Source organism: Dipodomys spectabilis, unplaced genomic scaffold (genome assembly GCF_019054845.1).
Source record: "Dipodomys spectabilis isolate Male_0828 unplaced genomic scaffold, ASM1905484v1 ptg000363l, whole genome shotgun sequence".
Lineage (NCBI taxonomy): Eukaryota > Metazoa > Chordata > Mammalia > Rodentia > Heteromyidae > Dipodomys > Dipodomys spectabilis.
Window position 1 is genome coordinate 2,087,515 of NW_024871040.1, and position 12,747 is coordinate 2,100,261.

Genomic DNA, 12,747 nt, shown 5'->3' on the forward strand with positions numbered 1-12,747 from the left:
GGCTTCAGGGGAAGTGATCTAAGACCATAACCAGATGTGCTGGTAAAGTGCTGGAATGTTCTACCCTCTTAAAGTTCCTAAACAATAAATGTCATGCCGGGACTTTTATTTATTTAAAAATTTTCCTTGAGAACAGTGGCAGGCAATGCCAGTATCATAAATTTGTAGTACCTTTGGCAATTTTGCTTTAGAAAGGTGTTTTAGTTTTATTGCCATTTTGTTTGTATATATAGTATTTTTATACCTCATACTTATTCTTGATGGCATCTGTCATATACTTGAAAAGATGAGAAATGAGATTGTTTTTGTTTCCCCAAAAGGTCTTTTATTTTACCTGATGACTTCATCAGGCAGTTACAAAATGCAAGTGGTTTGAATACTTACAAAGTTACAATTTAAGCTCTAAAAAGAACTACAGAAATGTAAACCCTCATTGGCCTAAGACCCCTTGTGTGCCCTGTCCTTGCTCTGGAGGGTAAGCACAGTGGAGGATGTGGCCTTCCCCTGGGGCAGGTGCAGGCTGCTGGCTAAGGCTAGAAGGGCAGGGGGCAGATGGGCAGCAGCCTGCAGGCAGCTGGAAGTTGACCATGAGGAGCAGAACCACCAGGCTTCAAGCACATGCATCACCTTCAGCCTCCTACATCCCCTGGCCACCCTTTTGGTCCTATTGTCTATGTGAGGCTTAAAAATAAAGCTTCTGATGTCCAAATAAAGCTTCTGACTCTTGGCTTTCTATAGTGATCATTGTTCAGGAGCCTCGTTTCCAGAGTGCCCAGTGAGAGCATAGGGCTCACAGAGTCTCAAAGCAACTATGAGGGACCCAGGGCTGCTGGGGTCCTGCTTCTCCGTCAATACCTGGCTGGGAACTTTTAAGTGTGGCCAGGAAAAAAAAAAAAGTGCAGGAATACAATTAGGACAATTGCTGCCTCTGTCCTGAAGAGCCAGTCCCTGGGTCCTCACCGATGAACGAACAACACTAACCCAGGAGGGCCCCACCTCTGCGCACCTAGTGTTGCATCAGAGGCCAACAGGTGCATGGTCACTAGGTAGTGAGCATCCTGCTGAGGCCTCTCTGCTGTGTGAGGTGTCAGGTGGCCTGGAGTCAGAGCAGGTAGAAAACTGGGAAGGTGGGCTAGGAGGTCACTGTGGAGCCAGGTGGCTGCAGGCAAGGGGTAAAGACCTGTTCTCAGCCAGTGACAAGCATGACAGGACAAATGTGCTCAAGCTCACCCACCAGCCATGTGGAAGTGAGCAAGGGCAGAGTGGGCGGAGGTCAGTGGGGGAGGCATTCCCTACCTACCACCCAAAAGACAAAGGACTTTGCTTCAAAGATGAAAAAAGCATAGGCCAAAGTACGTTCTAGAATTAAGAGCTTTTAAGTCTTTGAAAATTCAAGAACTTGAAGAAAGAGAAAACCAAGAATCAAGCTTAAGTTAGAATTTGATGGACTGGAAAGAAGTGGTAATGCAAAGTCAACAGGGAGCCCAGGCAATGACAGAACACTGCTATGACATTGTCTCCACACTTCTGAAGAAGCTCTTGGAGGATGATGAAATAGCAGGTCCTGAGATCGGGGGACTGAGGCTGAACAACAAGCAGTAAGAAGCAGGTGAGGGATTTGGACGTATTTCACAGGGGCAAGAGAAGAAGCTGGCACTGTGGTGTGCAAGCAAGAGAAGACGGTGATAGGCTGGGCTCGGAGCATCGGGAGGCCCCTTCCTCAGCTGGAAGACTCCCTGCTGTCCTCACACATTAGCCTCATGCAGTCATGGCTGACAGCAGAGCAGGTGAGCAGCTAGCAGGGTGGGTAAGCCCAACCTCAAGCAATAGACAGTAGCTAGAAATGGTTTGTAAAATCCACCAGCTTATAAACTCAACTGGGGAGTTAAGCTCTGCATAAGGGTTAGCTCTAGAGCCTGATGTTTTGTTGAGACATGGTCTTGCCATATAGTTCAGTTCTCCATCTCTGCTTTCAACCTGTCAAGTGTTTGGATTACAAACATGTACCTCAACCCCCAGGTGGTGAGAATTTATATTTCTAACAAGGTGGTAGCACTGGTCAGGTGACCATGCACATGGGTCATCCTTAGGATGACAGAGAGGACAGGAAAACCTGGTAGGGATTCGACTTGTCAATAATCCTGGCCTGCCTGCAGATAGCAGCACTCCAGGCAAGGTGGAAAGTCAGACCCAAAAGGCTCAGTTCAAACCTTAGAAAGGAGCCAGATTCCTCCCAGGTGAGGGATGGGAAGACCAGGGCCTCCCAGGGGCCAGGAATGGGGCAACAGGCAATGGTTTTATTGAATCTGAGCCTGTTAGGCAGCTTACAAGGGCAGAGAACACAGTGGTGTGGACATAACCTGCCATCCCTGCATCCCTACCCAGATCCAGGGTGGCAGCCCACTGCTACCAGGAGCTAAAGTCTCCAAAACCCCGGCTGGGCCTTTTCTTGGTCACAGAGGCTGAGCTGGTTGATGGCTCTTCTTCTGCTGCTCGTTTCCTGAAAAGAGAGACTCCAGCTGCTAGATATGCTAGATCTTGAGTTGAGCCAAGCCCCGTGACTCCCTCATAGTGATTTTCCCAAGGTCCCAGCCTCAGCCTACACATAGGCTCATCTAGACCTGCATAGCTGGGCCTCCTGGCTGTGGAAGCTTCCAGACTACAAGCTTGGTCTCAGTTTTCTAATTACCACTTGATTTGCTCTTCTTGAGAATACTGGACAATGATTCCATCTGTCTCAAGGTATATGGATGGTGGCACTTACGTGGCTGCTGGGTTGATGTACTTGCCCACCCCCTGACGGTAAGTCTGGGGGCCTTGGCTACCAGACTGGGGCTGGCCTGTCTTGACCTTGGTCTCTGGGGCCTCTTCAAGCTGTGTCTTCTTCCGCTCCTGGGCAATCTGGAGAGGAAGAGGATTGTGGCTGACCCAGAGCACCTCAGGTGCAGGGCTGCCCTGCCCCGGCTAGGAAGGATACACGCTCAGAGATGTGTCCCACGTGGCCACACCATGCCCTCACCTGGGCATCTGCCTCCTCATATGGGTCCACGAACACCGTGGTGGTATGGATGCGGATCTCCTCCTGGTGGCAGATGAGAGCAGCGAGTAGGTACAGACTCTTCCCAGCCAGTATATCGGGGTGTTCCTTCTGTTCTCCCTGGGCACTTACCTTAGGGCGGTCAGTTTTGGGGTCACTTTCTATATTCTCCATGACTGTCAGCGTATCAAAGCCCCCAACAACCCTAAAGCAGAGAGTCAGAGATGGGGCTGCAGGTACCCAACATAGGACACCCCTATGCACACCAGGATGGGGACTGGCCCTCAGTGCAGGGCCCCACAAAGGGCCAGTGCTCAGAAGATCCTGACAGTCCTTGGACAATAAGTGGGGCTGCCAGCCAGAAGAGGTGGATTAGCAGCCCACAGCCCACACAAGATCCAGTTCTCACCAGGCCAGGGAAAAAAGTGCTACTTGGAGAAAACTATACCACTTGCTTCCTTGTTTAGTTGTTGCAGACTGTACAGCCCACCAAACTAGAATACGATCTAGGTCTTTAGGGGAAAACCTGCCAAGCCAGACTAGAGGATATGAAAAGCACCAGTCAAAAGATGCCCAACATGGGAGGGCAGAGGGTCTGAGCCAGGGCAGTTGGCCAGGTGGGGTGGGACTCATCTCCTTCCACAGCCTGACAGGTGTGGAGAACTAAGGTTCCCCACTCTGTATATCATAGTCCCTAGCAGGGTCGTAACGTCGGCTTAGTGAGCACAAGGGTATGTCTGGGGAAAAGACAGCCCACAGAGCAGCTGCTCTTACCGTCCAAAGATGGTATGCTTCTTATCCAGGTAAGCACAGGAGCGGAATGTGATAAAGCTGGAGAAGGACAAGAGGGTCAGGAGAGTTATAAAGCTCAGCCCATCCCCCTCCCCCCCTTTTTTTTGTCAGTTGTGGGGCTTGAACTCTGGGCCTGTCCCTCAGTTCTTCAGCTCAAGGCAAGCACTCTACCACTTGAGCCACAGTGCCACTTCCAGTTTTCTGAGTGGTTTATTGGAGATAAGTGTCTCACAACTTTCCTGCCCGGGCTGGCTTTAAACCAGATCCTCAGATCTCAGCCTCCTGAGTAGCTAGGATTACAGGCAGAGCCACAGGCACCTGGCAGCCCGCCCCTTCTTGCCAGCTGCTGGGTCCACGTAGGAGACCGTCCACTCTCCAGGACCCACTCTGCAGACTGTACATCCCACATTGCCACCCACCCACTGCAGGACCCCCTGGGGCAGGACCTCCAGCTCCCAGACTAAGCTCAAAACATGGCCCCTCTGTCAGATGCCAACCTGCAGTTGGGTAGGCCCTATCCCACAGCATGGTAGGAGAGGCTGACAGTTGAGCTTGGCCATACAGTTGCTCTGGGGAAGTGGCTGGGATTTGGGAAGGGGTACTAAGCCAAGTATAACTCCCTTATGAGCACTTAGACTCTCTTACACTGAACCAGGCTATCAGGGTAAGTTAAAACAATCCAGTTGGGTACCCGTGGGCTCATGCCTGTAATTCTAGCTACTCAGGAGAATAAGATCTAAGGATCACAGTTCAAAGTCAGCCTAAGCAGGAAAGTCCATGAGACTCTTATCTTCAATAAACCACTCACAAAACCAGAAGTGATGCTGTAGCTCAAGTAGTAGAGCGCTCACCTTGAATGGAAGCACTCAGGGACAGCACCCAGGCCCAGAGTTCAAGCCCCACCGACCAAAAAAAACCAAAACACCCAGATTTGTGTTATTAAGGAGACTTCCAACAAGCTGAAGACATCAGACAGAGAAGGACCAAAATGCTGTTGCACACCTGTAATTCAGCATACAGGAGGCTGGAGCAAAAGGATCAGGAGTTCCAGGACAACCTGGGCTACATAGTAAAATCCTGTCTCAAAAAAAAAAAACCTCAGGGGCTGGGATGTTGGCTCAGTGGTAGAGTGCTTGCCTTGCATGCACGAAGCCCTGGGTTTGATTCCTCAGTACCACATAAGCAGAAAAAAGCCGGAAGTGGCGCTGTGGCTCCAGTGGTAAAGCCCTAACCTTGAGCTGAAGAGCTGAGGGACAGCACTAGGCCCAGAGTTCAGCCCCACGACCAACAACAACAACATAAAAAAAAAAAAAAAAAAAACGGGTTGGGAATGTGGCTTAGTGGTAGAGTGCTTGCCTAGCATGCATGAAGACTTGGGTTCGATTCCTCAGCACCACATAAACAGAAAAAGCTTTAAGTGGCACTGTGACTCAAGTGGCAGAGTGCTCGCTTTAAGCAAAAAAAGCTCAGGGACAGTGCCCAGGCCCGGAGTTCAAGCCCCAGGACTAGCACCACATAATAAAATTCTTATTTTTTTTTGAGTCCGGTCGTGGGGCCTGAACCCTGGGCCTGGGTGCTGTCCCTCAGCTCTTCAGCTCAAGGCTAGTGCTCTACCACTTGAGCCACAGCACCACTTCTGGCTTTTTTCTTTTTGCTTATGTGGTGCTGAAGAATCGAACCCAAGGCCTCATGCATGCAAGGCAAGTGCTCTACCACTGAGCCACCTTCCCAGCCCATAATAAAATTCTTAAGAAAAAAAAAAAAGACATTTTTGGATGGTGGACATATGTAGTAATGCATGCCGATTTCACAATATCCAGCCCACATGGTCAGGCATCTACAGAGTCCCTCTATCCCCAAGCCTCTGTCTCCCAGCACATTCAATTGGCTGCCTGTCCTCTACACATTTTCCTCACAACACACCCATCCAATGTCCTAGCTACTCACAAACAGCTCTGGTTCTGTCAGTGCTGCCCCTCCAGTGAGGGCCAGTTCTCACAAGGCACTTGCTCTGCCCCCAATTTACTTGGCATGGGCTCCCTTTTCGGAGCATGCTTGGCCTAGGTATGGTGCATACTGGCTTTCATTCAGACTTAGCATAACCAGACAAAACCCAGCAGATCAGAAGAACCTTCCTTAACCCACCCTATAAGCCAGCTATGACACTAGGGGACAGACTCACAACTGAGACTTGTTGGTGTTGGGCCCGGAGTTGGCCATACTGAGGATGCCACGGCCTGTGTGAGAGAGGTTGGGCCGGAACTCATCTTTGAAGGGCTTGCCCCAGTACGATTGCCCCCCTGGAACAGAAGAAGTACAATCAGCTGGCAGCCATAGAAACCTCAGCCTAGAAGACATCAGGCATTCACTGATGTCTCCTTGAAGAGACATCACTTTGAAGAGAATCCTGGCTCTGAGGTACCCCACAGCCAATCTTCCTGAAGGCTAGCTGCTGTCCATGCATCCTGCCTTCATGAGACTGAGGACTGAGGGTCAAAGCTGTAAGGCCATGCACAGGGCAAGGTGGGGGCTAGGCCTATGCAACTAGCAGAGTAGGGAAGTTTGAGAGGAAGCAGGAGAGAGGTCAGACAAGGATCTCAGGCCTTCAGGTCTCCCTTTAAGTCCTGATGGGTTCTGTTGGCACCAGGCAGCATTCTCTCTACCTACCATGGAGACCTTACAGCCACCTCAAGATGGAGAATCCAAGAGGCATGCCATGGGTGGCACAGAGCCAAGGCTGAGTTGCAATTCTACTCTTGGTGTCAGATTCCACATCCCTGCCCATCTGGCCCTCAGGCCCACATAGCAGCCAAAGCTGTCAGGGACAGGCGTGGCATTGGTACTTACCTGTGCCAGTGCCTGTGGGGTCACCACCCTGGATCTGTAAGAACAAAAGTAGTAAGCAAAGCAGCCTGAGGGGCTCTGCTACAGCCTGAGCCCTACTGTCCACTGCTGGCCCTGACTGAATACATTCCCCACCTGCTCCATGAACTCCCCAGAGTGCCTGAGCCTCAGTAAGGACAAGGGCCTTCTAGACCACCTCTGTCAGAACCCAGGTCTGCCTGGACTAGGCACTGGAGGTCCAGCCCACAGATTTCCTGACAGGCCCTTCCATGCCCTGGCACCACAGCCTGGCCCAGGTCCCTGGACCTGGGTTCCCAAATGCCCCCCATGTTTACAAACCCATCTGTGGATAATGCTGCCTTTTGTCCTCACCACAAAGTTCCTGATGGACCTGTGAAAGATGGTGCCATGGTAATAGTGCTTCCTGCAGAGCTTGATGAAGTTTTCACAGGTTTTTGGTGTCTGTAAAACAGCCCAATACTTCTGTGAGGCACAAGCAGGCACCAGCAAAGTCACAAAAGCCATGCAAGTCTTCACCATGCAGCAGACAAGGGCAGCTTTATGAGCTACAGAGCCCTAACAGGGTAAGGGAGTGCCCAGAGCAACAACAGGATCCCTGTAGCCACTGTGGATCAGAGCAGGAACTGGGATGCATTCATTCCTGCACATACACCCACCAAGCAGCCAAGGAATGCACAAGGCCAACAGTCCCAAGGAAGGAAGCCAGGGCACCTCAGTATCCTCTTGGGCAGACAGGATTTTCTATAAGCACATGTAACTACAGCTCCATATTTAAGACATGGTTATCGGTTGACCCTGAAATGACTTTGCACTGGGTGGAGAGGATACCCACAATACCTACCAGGTCACAGTGCAGCTCCAAGTTGAGATCTCCCTTATTGGTATGCAGTCGTACATAGCCCTTCTTCTTCACAAACTGGTAACGCAGCACATCTTCATCGATGGCAGCTACAAACAGAGGCCTGAGTTCTGCACCTGCCCTGGACCTAGGGCAGCCCCATTACCCAGGCCCCACGTCATCATGTCCTATGCAGGCCCAGCTCCACAGCTCTTCCAGCAGCACAGGAACAGAGGGCATGAGTTTGGCCTAGCTATGTCTAGGCTTGTCTGTACACTATGGAGTTGGGGACCACATAGGGCAAATAGGGCCCAGCAACTAACAAGAGGGTTCTTGCCAAGTGCTGGTAACTTATACCTGTAATCCTAGCCACTCAAAAGGCTGAGATCTAAGGACTGAAGTTCAAAGACAGACCAGGCAAGAAACCTCATGAGACTCTTATCTCCAATTAAGTACAGAAAAGCCATAAGTTGAGCTGAGGCTCAAGTGGTAGAGTACTAGCCTTGAGCACAAAAGCTCAAACACAATGACCAGGCCCAAAGTTCCAGCCCCAGGACAGGCACAAAAAGGGGAAGAGAGGAAATGCATGGATTGAGGAGTGGCAATAGGACAGGAAGGAGCCAGAACTTGGGTGACAGTGTGAGCCACTAGCAAGATGAGAACCCAGAAGGTCTATGTCAAGGTCAGCCTAGGTACTAGAGGCCCAGGGGCCTGAAAGAACAGGGATCCAGGGGCAGGGGGCAGGTCACATGTGAGGACAGCATCTCCTGGTCAAACTTGTGCTTTTCCAGTCTCATACCTGTCCACCTGACACAAAACTTACCTTGCAAGAAAACTGCCAACCTGACTCCTTAGCCCCGTGGATCTTGAGGGGTAGGCACGACAATGGTGGGGAAGTCCTGCTTGGTGACAATTAAACCCACACACTTGGGGACGAAAGAGTAAAAGGTGGGTACCTGCTTCATGAGTTGTCTCCGGCACCATGGCAGTGGAGGTAAAGGAGGCGCTGACCTTCCCTGTGGAATAGTGGGCCTGCCAGAAGAACCACACTGCTCAGGCCCAGCCAAGTACCTCCTCCAGGACAGCTTCCCTCATCTTACCCGTAGGTCCAGGGGACAGCCTCATTTAGATGTGGGAGCCAGCAAGGATCAGAGGACAAGGGGTACAGTAATGACACTAGAGTGAGAGGCTAAAGCCAGGCAGAGGTATGAATGTCAGTTTGGGTGGCAACTAGGACCCCATTGCTCTAACTGATGACACTAAATCAAACCCTATGACTAAAATACAAGAACTAACCAGACTTCTCCAGAAATAGGAGTACAAGGTGCATGCAAGTTTCTAAAGATTTCATGTTTCTCTATAGTAAGAATATTATCTATCTAACTAGGAAATAAAGAAGTGAGCCTGGGGCTCACACCTATAACCTAGCTTCTCAGGAGTCTGAGATCTGAGGATCATGGTCCCAAGCAAGCCCTGGCAGGAAAATCCATGAGATTCTTATCTCCGAAAAACTGTTCAGAAAAAGCTGGAATAGTGTTGTGGCTCAAGTGGTAGAGTGCTAGTCTTGAGCACAAAGAGGCTCGGGGACAGTGCCTAGGCCCTGAGTTCAAGCCCCAGACCAGTTTTTTTTTTTTTTTTAAAGTTCCAATAAATGTGATTATCCTAGATAGTCAAGGAAAGAGGAGCTCCCCAGGGGAAAGGAATACACTGACATGCTACAAGTAGTTGAGTTCAAGTGGGGGACTTAGAAACTTTTTCTTTGTTTTCCAAATTTCCTTAGATAATTCCTTTGGGCAGAGGCTTAGGGTTGCCCTCAGCCTGACTTTCTCTGGAAATGGGTAATGGGCTGGGCACAGGTCCCAATACCTCAGTGGCTGGTGAGCCTTCAGGAGACACAGAGTACCTCAGTAGTCCCTAGAGCCTCTTGCTTTGCCCTGGGCACATTTGAGACTCAGTGGGTCCTGCTTTCCCTGCCACCACAGACCTGCAAATTCTGGGCTGCTGTTCCAGGGTTTAAAAAAAAAAAAAAAGGCCTAAGAGCTGGGAATATGGCTTAGTGGTAGAGTGCTTGCCTAGCATGCATGAAGCCTCAGTACCACATAAACAGAAAAGGCCAGAAGTGACACTGTGGCTCAAGTGACAGAGTGCTAGCCTTGGGCAAAAGAAGCCCAGGAACAGTGCCCAGGCCCTGAGTTCAAGATCCAGGACTGGCAAAAAAAAACAAAAAACAAAAAAACGGCCTACCTGGGCATTGGTGGCTCACACCTGTAATGCTAGCTACTTATAAAGCTGCAATCTGAGGATCACAGTTTGAAGCCAGCCTGGGTAAGAAAGTCTGTGAGACTATTATCTTCAATTAAACACCCCAAAGCTGGAAGTGGCACTGTGGCTTAAAGTAGTAGAGTGCTAACCTTGAGCAGAAAAGCTTATATGTCACTATCCAGTGCCCTGGCCCTGAGTTCAAGCCCCAATACTGACCAAATAAAAGGGGGGCGTTCACCCCCAATGCCAGTAGGTAGCTGGCCTTTCTAGCCTAAACCAGGGACCACGGGGCAAGGTTGCCCTTTCTCAGGGTAGAATAGCTTCCCTAGATAGCCCCTAGCTCACTCATTTCATACCTAGTGTGAAGATCTGGGTGACCACTCCCACCTGCTTGGAGCCCCAACATCTCAGCAGCCCTGGGGATCTAAGTACCCAGGGCTTCCCAAATCTGTCATCCCACTGGGTTAGAGAGGCAACATGACAGTCGTCCACTCACAGCATTCAGCTGGTCTACTTTTTTCTTCTCTGGGGCCTTCATGGTGGCTGCTAGGATCTCATCTCCTTTGAATTCCTTGTAGAGCTCCTGCAGGGTCTCTCGGGTCTCAGTATTTGTGTTTTTCAAATAGTAAGATGGGTCCTGTTTGGCCTTTTCCTCATCTATAAAACAGAGTAGAGAGAGGTCTTGAGCAATTGGATCCCAGTAGTGTCTACAGATGGGTACAATGGGAACCAAGATCTAGAGCAGATGGTCACAGGAACAGAACCACTGACAAGTTAAGCCAGGGCTGTCAGCCACGGTGCAGGCCCTGGGTCACATCACAGTAGCTCTGGTGAGAATGGTACACAAAACACAGTGCCATAATGCCAGTCTCAGACCCAAAGGGATCTTCTTTACACAACCAACAAGAGGCTTAAACAGGAGGGAAGGCTTATTATCATTAACTTCTATTTCTTTTCATTTATCTGTATATTACAATCATCTTACAAGTATGCATTTTACTTTTATAACTTTAATGGTTATCTTTACTAGGTACTTATCATTCTAGCTATGTGAAAGGCTAAGATTAGGAAGATCATGGTTCTAGGCCAGCTCAGGAAGAAAAATCTATGAGGCTTCTCAATGGAAGAAACTGGACATAGTGGTATGTATCTATTATCACAGCTATAGCAGGAAGCCAAAAATAGTAAGATTGTGGTCCAGGTGTTCTCCTGGACAGTGAGACCCTATTTCAAAAATAACTAGCACAGCGCCGGGCGCTGGTGGCTCAAGCCTGTAATCCTAGCTACTCAGGAGGCTGAGATCTGAGAATCGCGGTTCAAAGCCAGCCCGGGCAGGAGAGACCGTGAGACTCCTATCTCCAATAAACCACCAGAAAACCGGAAGTGGCGCTGTAGCTCAAGTGGTAGAGCACTCGCCTTGAGCTGAAGAGCTGAGGGACAGCGCCCAGGCCCAGAGTTCAAGCCCCACAACCGACAAAAAAAAATAAAAATAAAAATAACTAGCACAGAGCCAGGCACTCAAGCCTCACACCTGTAATCCTAGCTACTCAGGAGGCTGAGATCACCGTACAAAGCCAGCCTGGGCAGGAAAGTCTATGAGACTCTTATTGCCAATAAACCACCAGAAAACCAGAAGTGGCACCGTGGCTCAAGTGGTAAAGCACTAGTCTTGAACTGAAGAGCTGAGGACAGCACCCAGTCCCTGAGTTCAAGCCCCATGACCAACAAAACAAAACAAAACAAAATTAGGTTGTAGGTCAGGTGCCGGTGGCTCATGCCTGTAATCCTAGCAACTCAGGAGGCTGAGATCTGAGGATCGTGGTTCAAAGCCAGCCTGGGCAGGAAAGTCTGTGAGACTCTTACCTCCAATAAACCACCAGAAAACTGGAAGTGGCACTGTAGCTCAAATGGGAGAAGGCTAGCCTTGAGCTGATGAGCTCAGGGACAGCGCCCAGGCCCAGAGTTCACCCACGACCAACAACAAAAAAAAAGAAGCCAGGTTGGGCTCACCTGGAGGCCAGCATCCTGGGCTCTATTCTCAGCCTCCCAGTCTACCACTCAGTCCTCCCTAATAATGTGATTAGCCTCCCAAAATCTGAACTAGTTCATATAGCTCATCACTGGGTATGTGGGGAGCATTGTTCAAATATTCTCTGGGCATGAGTCTTGCTAGCTCATCCATGGCTGCAAAACTGCCACAGTGAGCTGAGAAAAATGGGGGGTGAGGGAGGCTTCCCCACATGGGGAATCAGAATGTACTAGCCACTCTACAAGACAGATTTACACCACCCTTCCTGAGGGCAGGGACTAGATGTCAGTATAGCCTGATCCTATGATACCACTGTCCTAACCACCGAGGCTAAAAGCATGGGCAGAGCTGTCTCAGGAAGGTGGTGAAAATGGCTGGTGCTTCCCTGACTGCATTTAGTTGAGTCTTTGGACAATTGGCACTGAGCATGGATTTGGGAAATGTCAGGCCCAGAGGTACAGCCACAGCCCTGCAGGCCCTAGGCCAGGGAAGCCAGGCTTTGCCCAGAAACACCACCTGTACTACCCAAAGCAACTCTGGTTATACATACCTGGGTCCGTTACTTTCATGTTATTCTTAACATGGAAGAAGTTGGAGACATTAAATTTGTCCAGGTTGGTGGGATCCTGTAGCAAGAAGAGAGCCCAGTAGTGTGAACACTTGGCTGCAGCTCAACAGCAAGACAGGTGCATAGCTGTGTCAGGGCCTACAGAGGAGAGGGTGGCAGCTACAAGAGGTCTAGTGAGCTAGGCCGGGTCAATCTCTGCCCCAAGAAAGGCAGATGAGGACAAGGCACACAGCCATATAACTGACTCAGCTGCAACAGGACAAGACACAGGTAGGATCTGGCCGCTCTGCTTATCTACATCAGAGTTCTCATCATCCACGTGCACCTACAGAAATGTCTCAACTGGTACTGCACAT

At 50.0% G+C, this 12,747-nt stretch overlaps 1 protein-coding gene across 1 annotated transcript in view; it reads right to left on the reverse strand.

The window, feature by feature from the left end:
* Positions 1-73: 73 nt before the first annotated feature.
* Positions 74-12,747, reverse strand: part of Ppil2 (peptidylprolyl isomerase like 2) — a 32,313-nt gene continuing 19,639 nt past the window's right edge. The window contains exons 9-20 of the mRNA XM_042666227.1: positions 12,374-12,449; positions 10,291-10,451; positions 8,489-8,564; positions 7,536-7,642; positions 7,046-7,135; positions 6,677-6,710; positions 6,012-6,129; positions 3,812-3,868; positions 3,170-3,242; positions 3,020-3,082; positions 2,765-2,901; positions 74-2,500 (exon numbers count right to left, since the gene is read on the reverse strand). Of these exons, the coding sequence (XP_042522161.1) occupies positions 2,407-2,500; positions 2,765-2,901; positions 3,020-3,082; positions 3,170-3,242; positions 3,812-3,868; positions 6,012-6,129; positions 6,677-6,710; positions 7,046-7,135; positions 7,536-7,642; positions 8,489-8,564; positions 10,291-10,451; positions 12,374-12,449 (1,086 nt within the window). The 3' untranslated portion in view covers positions 74-2,406. The remainder of the gene's footprint in view (positions 2,501-2,764; positions 2,902-3,019; positions 3,083-3,169; positions 3,243-3,811; positions 3,869-6,011; positions 6,130-6,676; positions 6,711-7,045; positions 7,136-7,535; positions 7,643-8,488; positions 8,565-10,290; positions 10,452-12,373; positions 12,450-12,747) is intronic.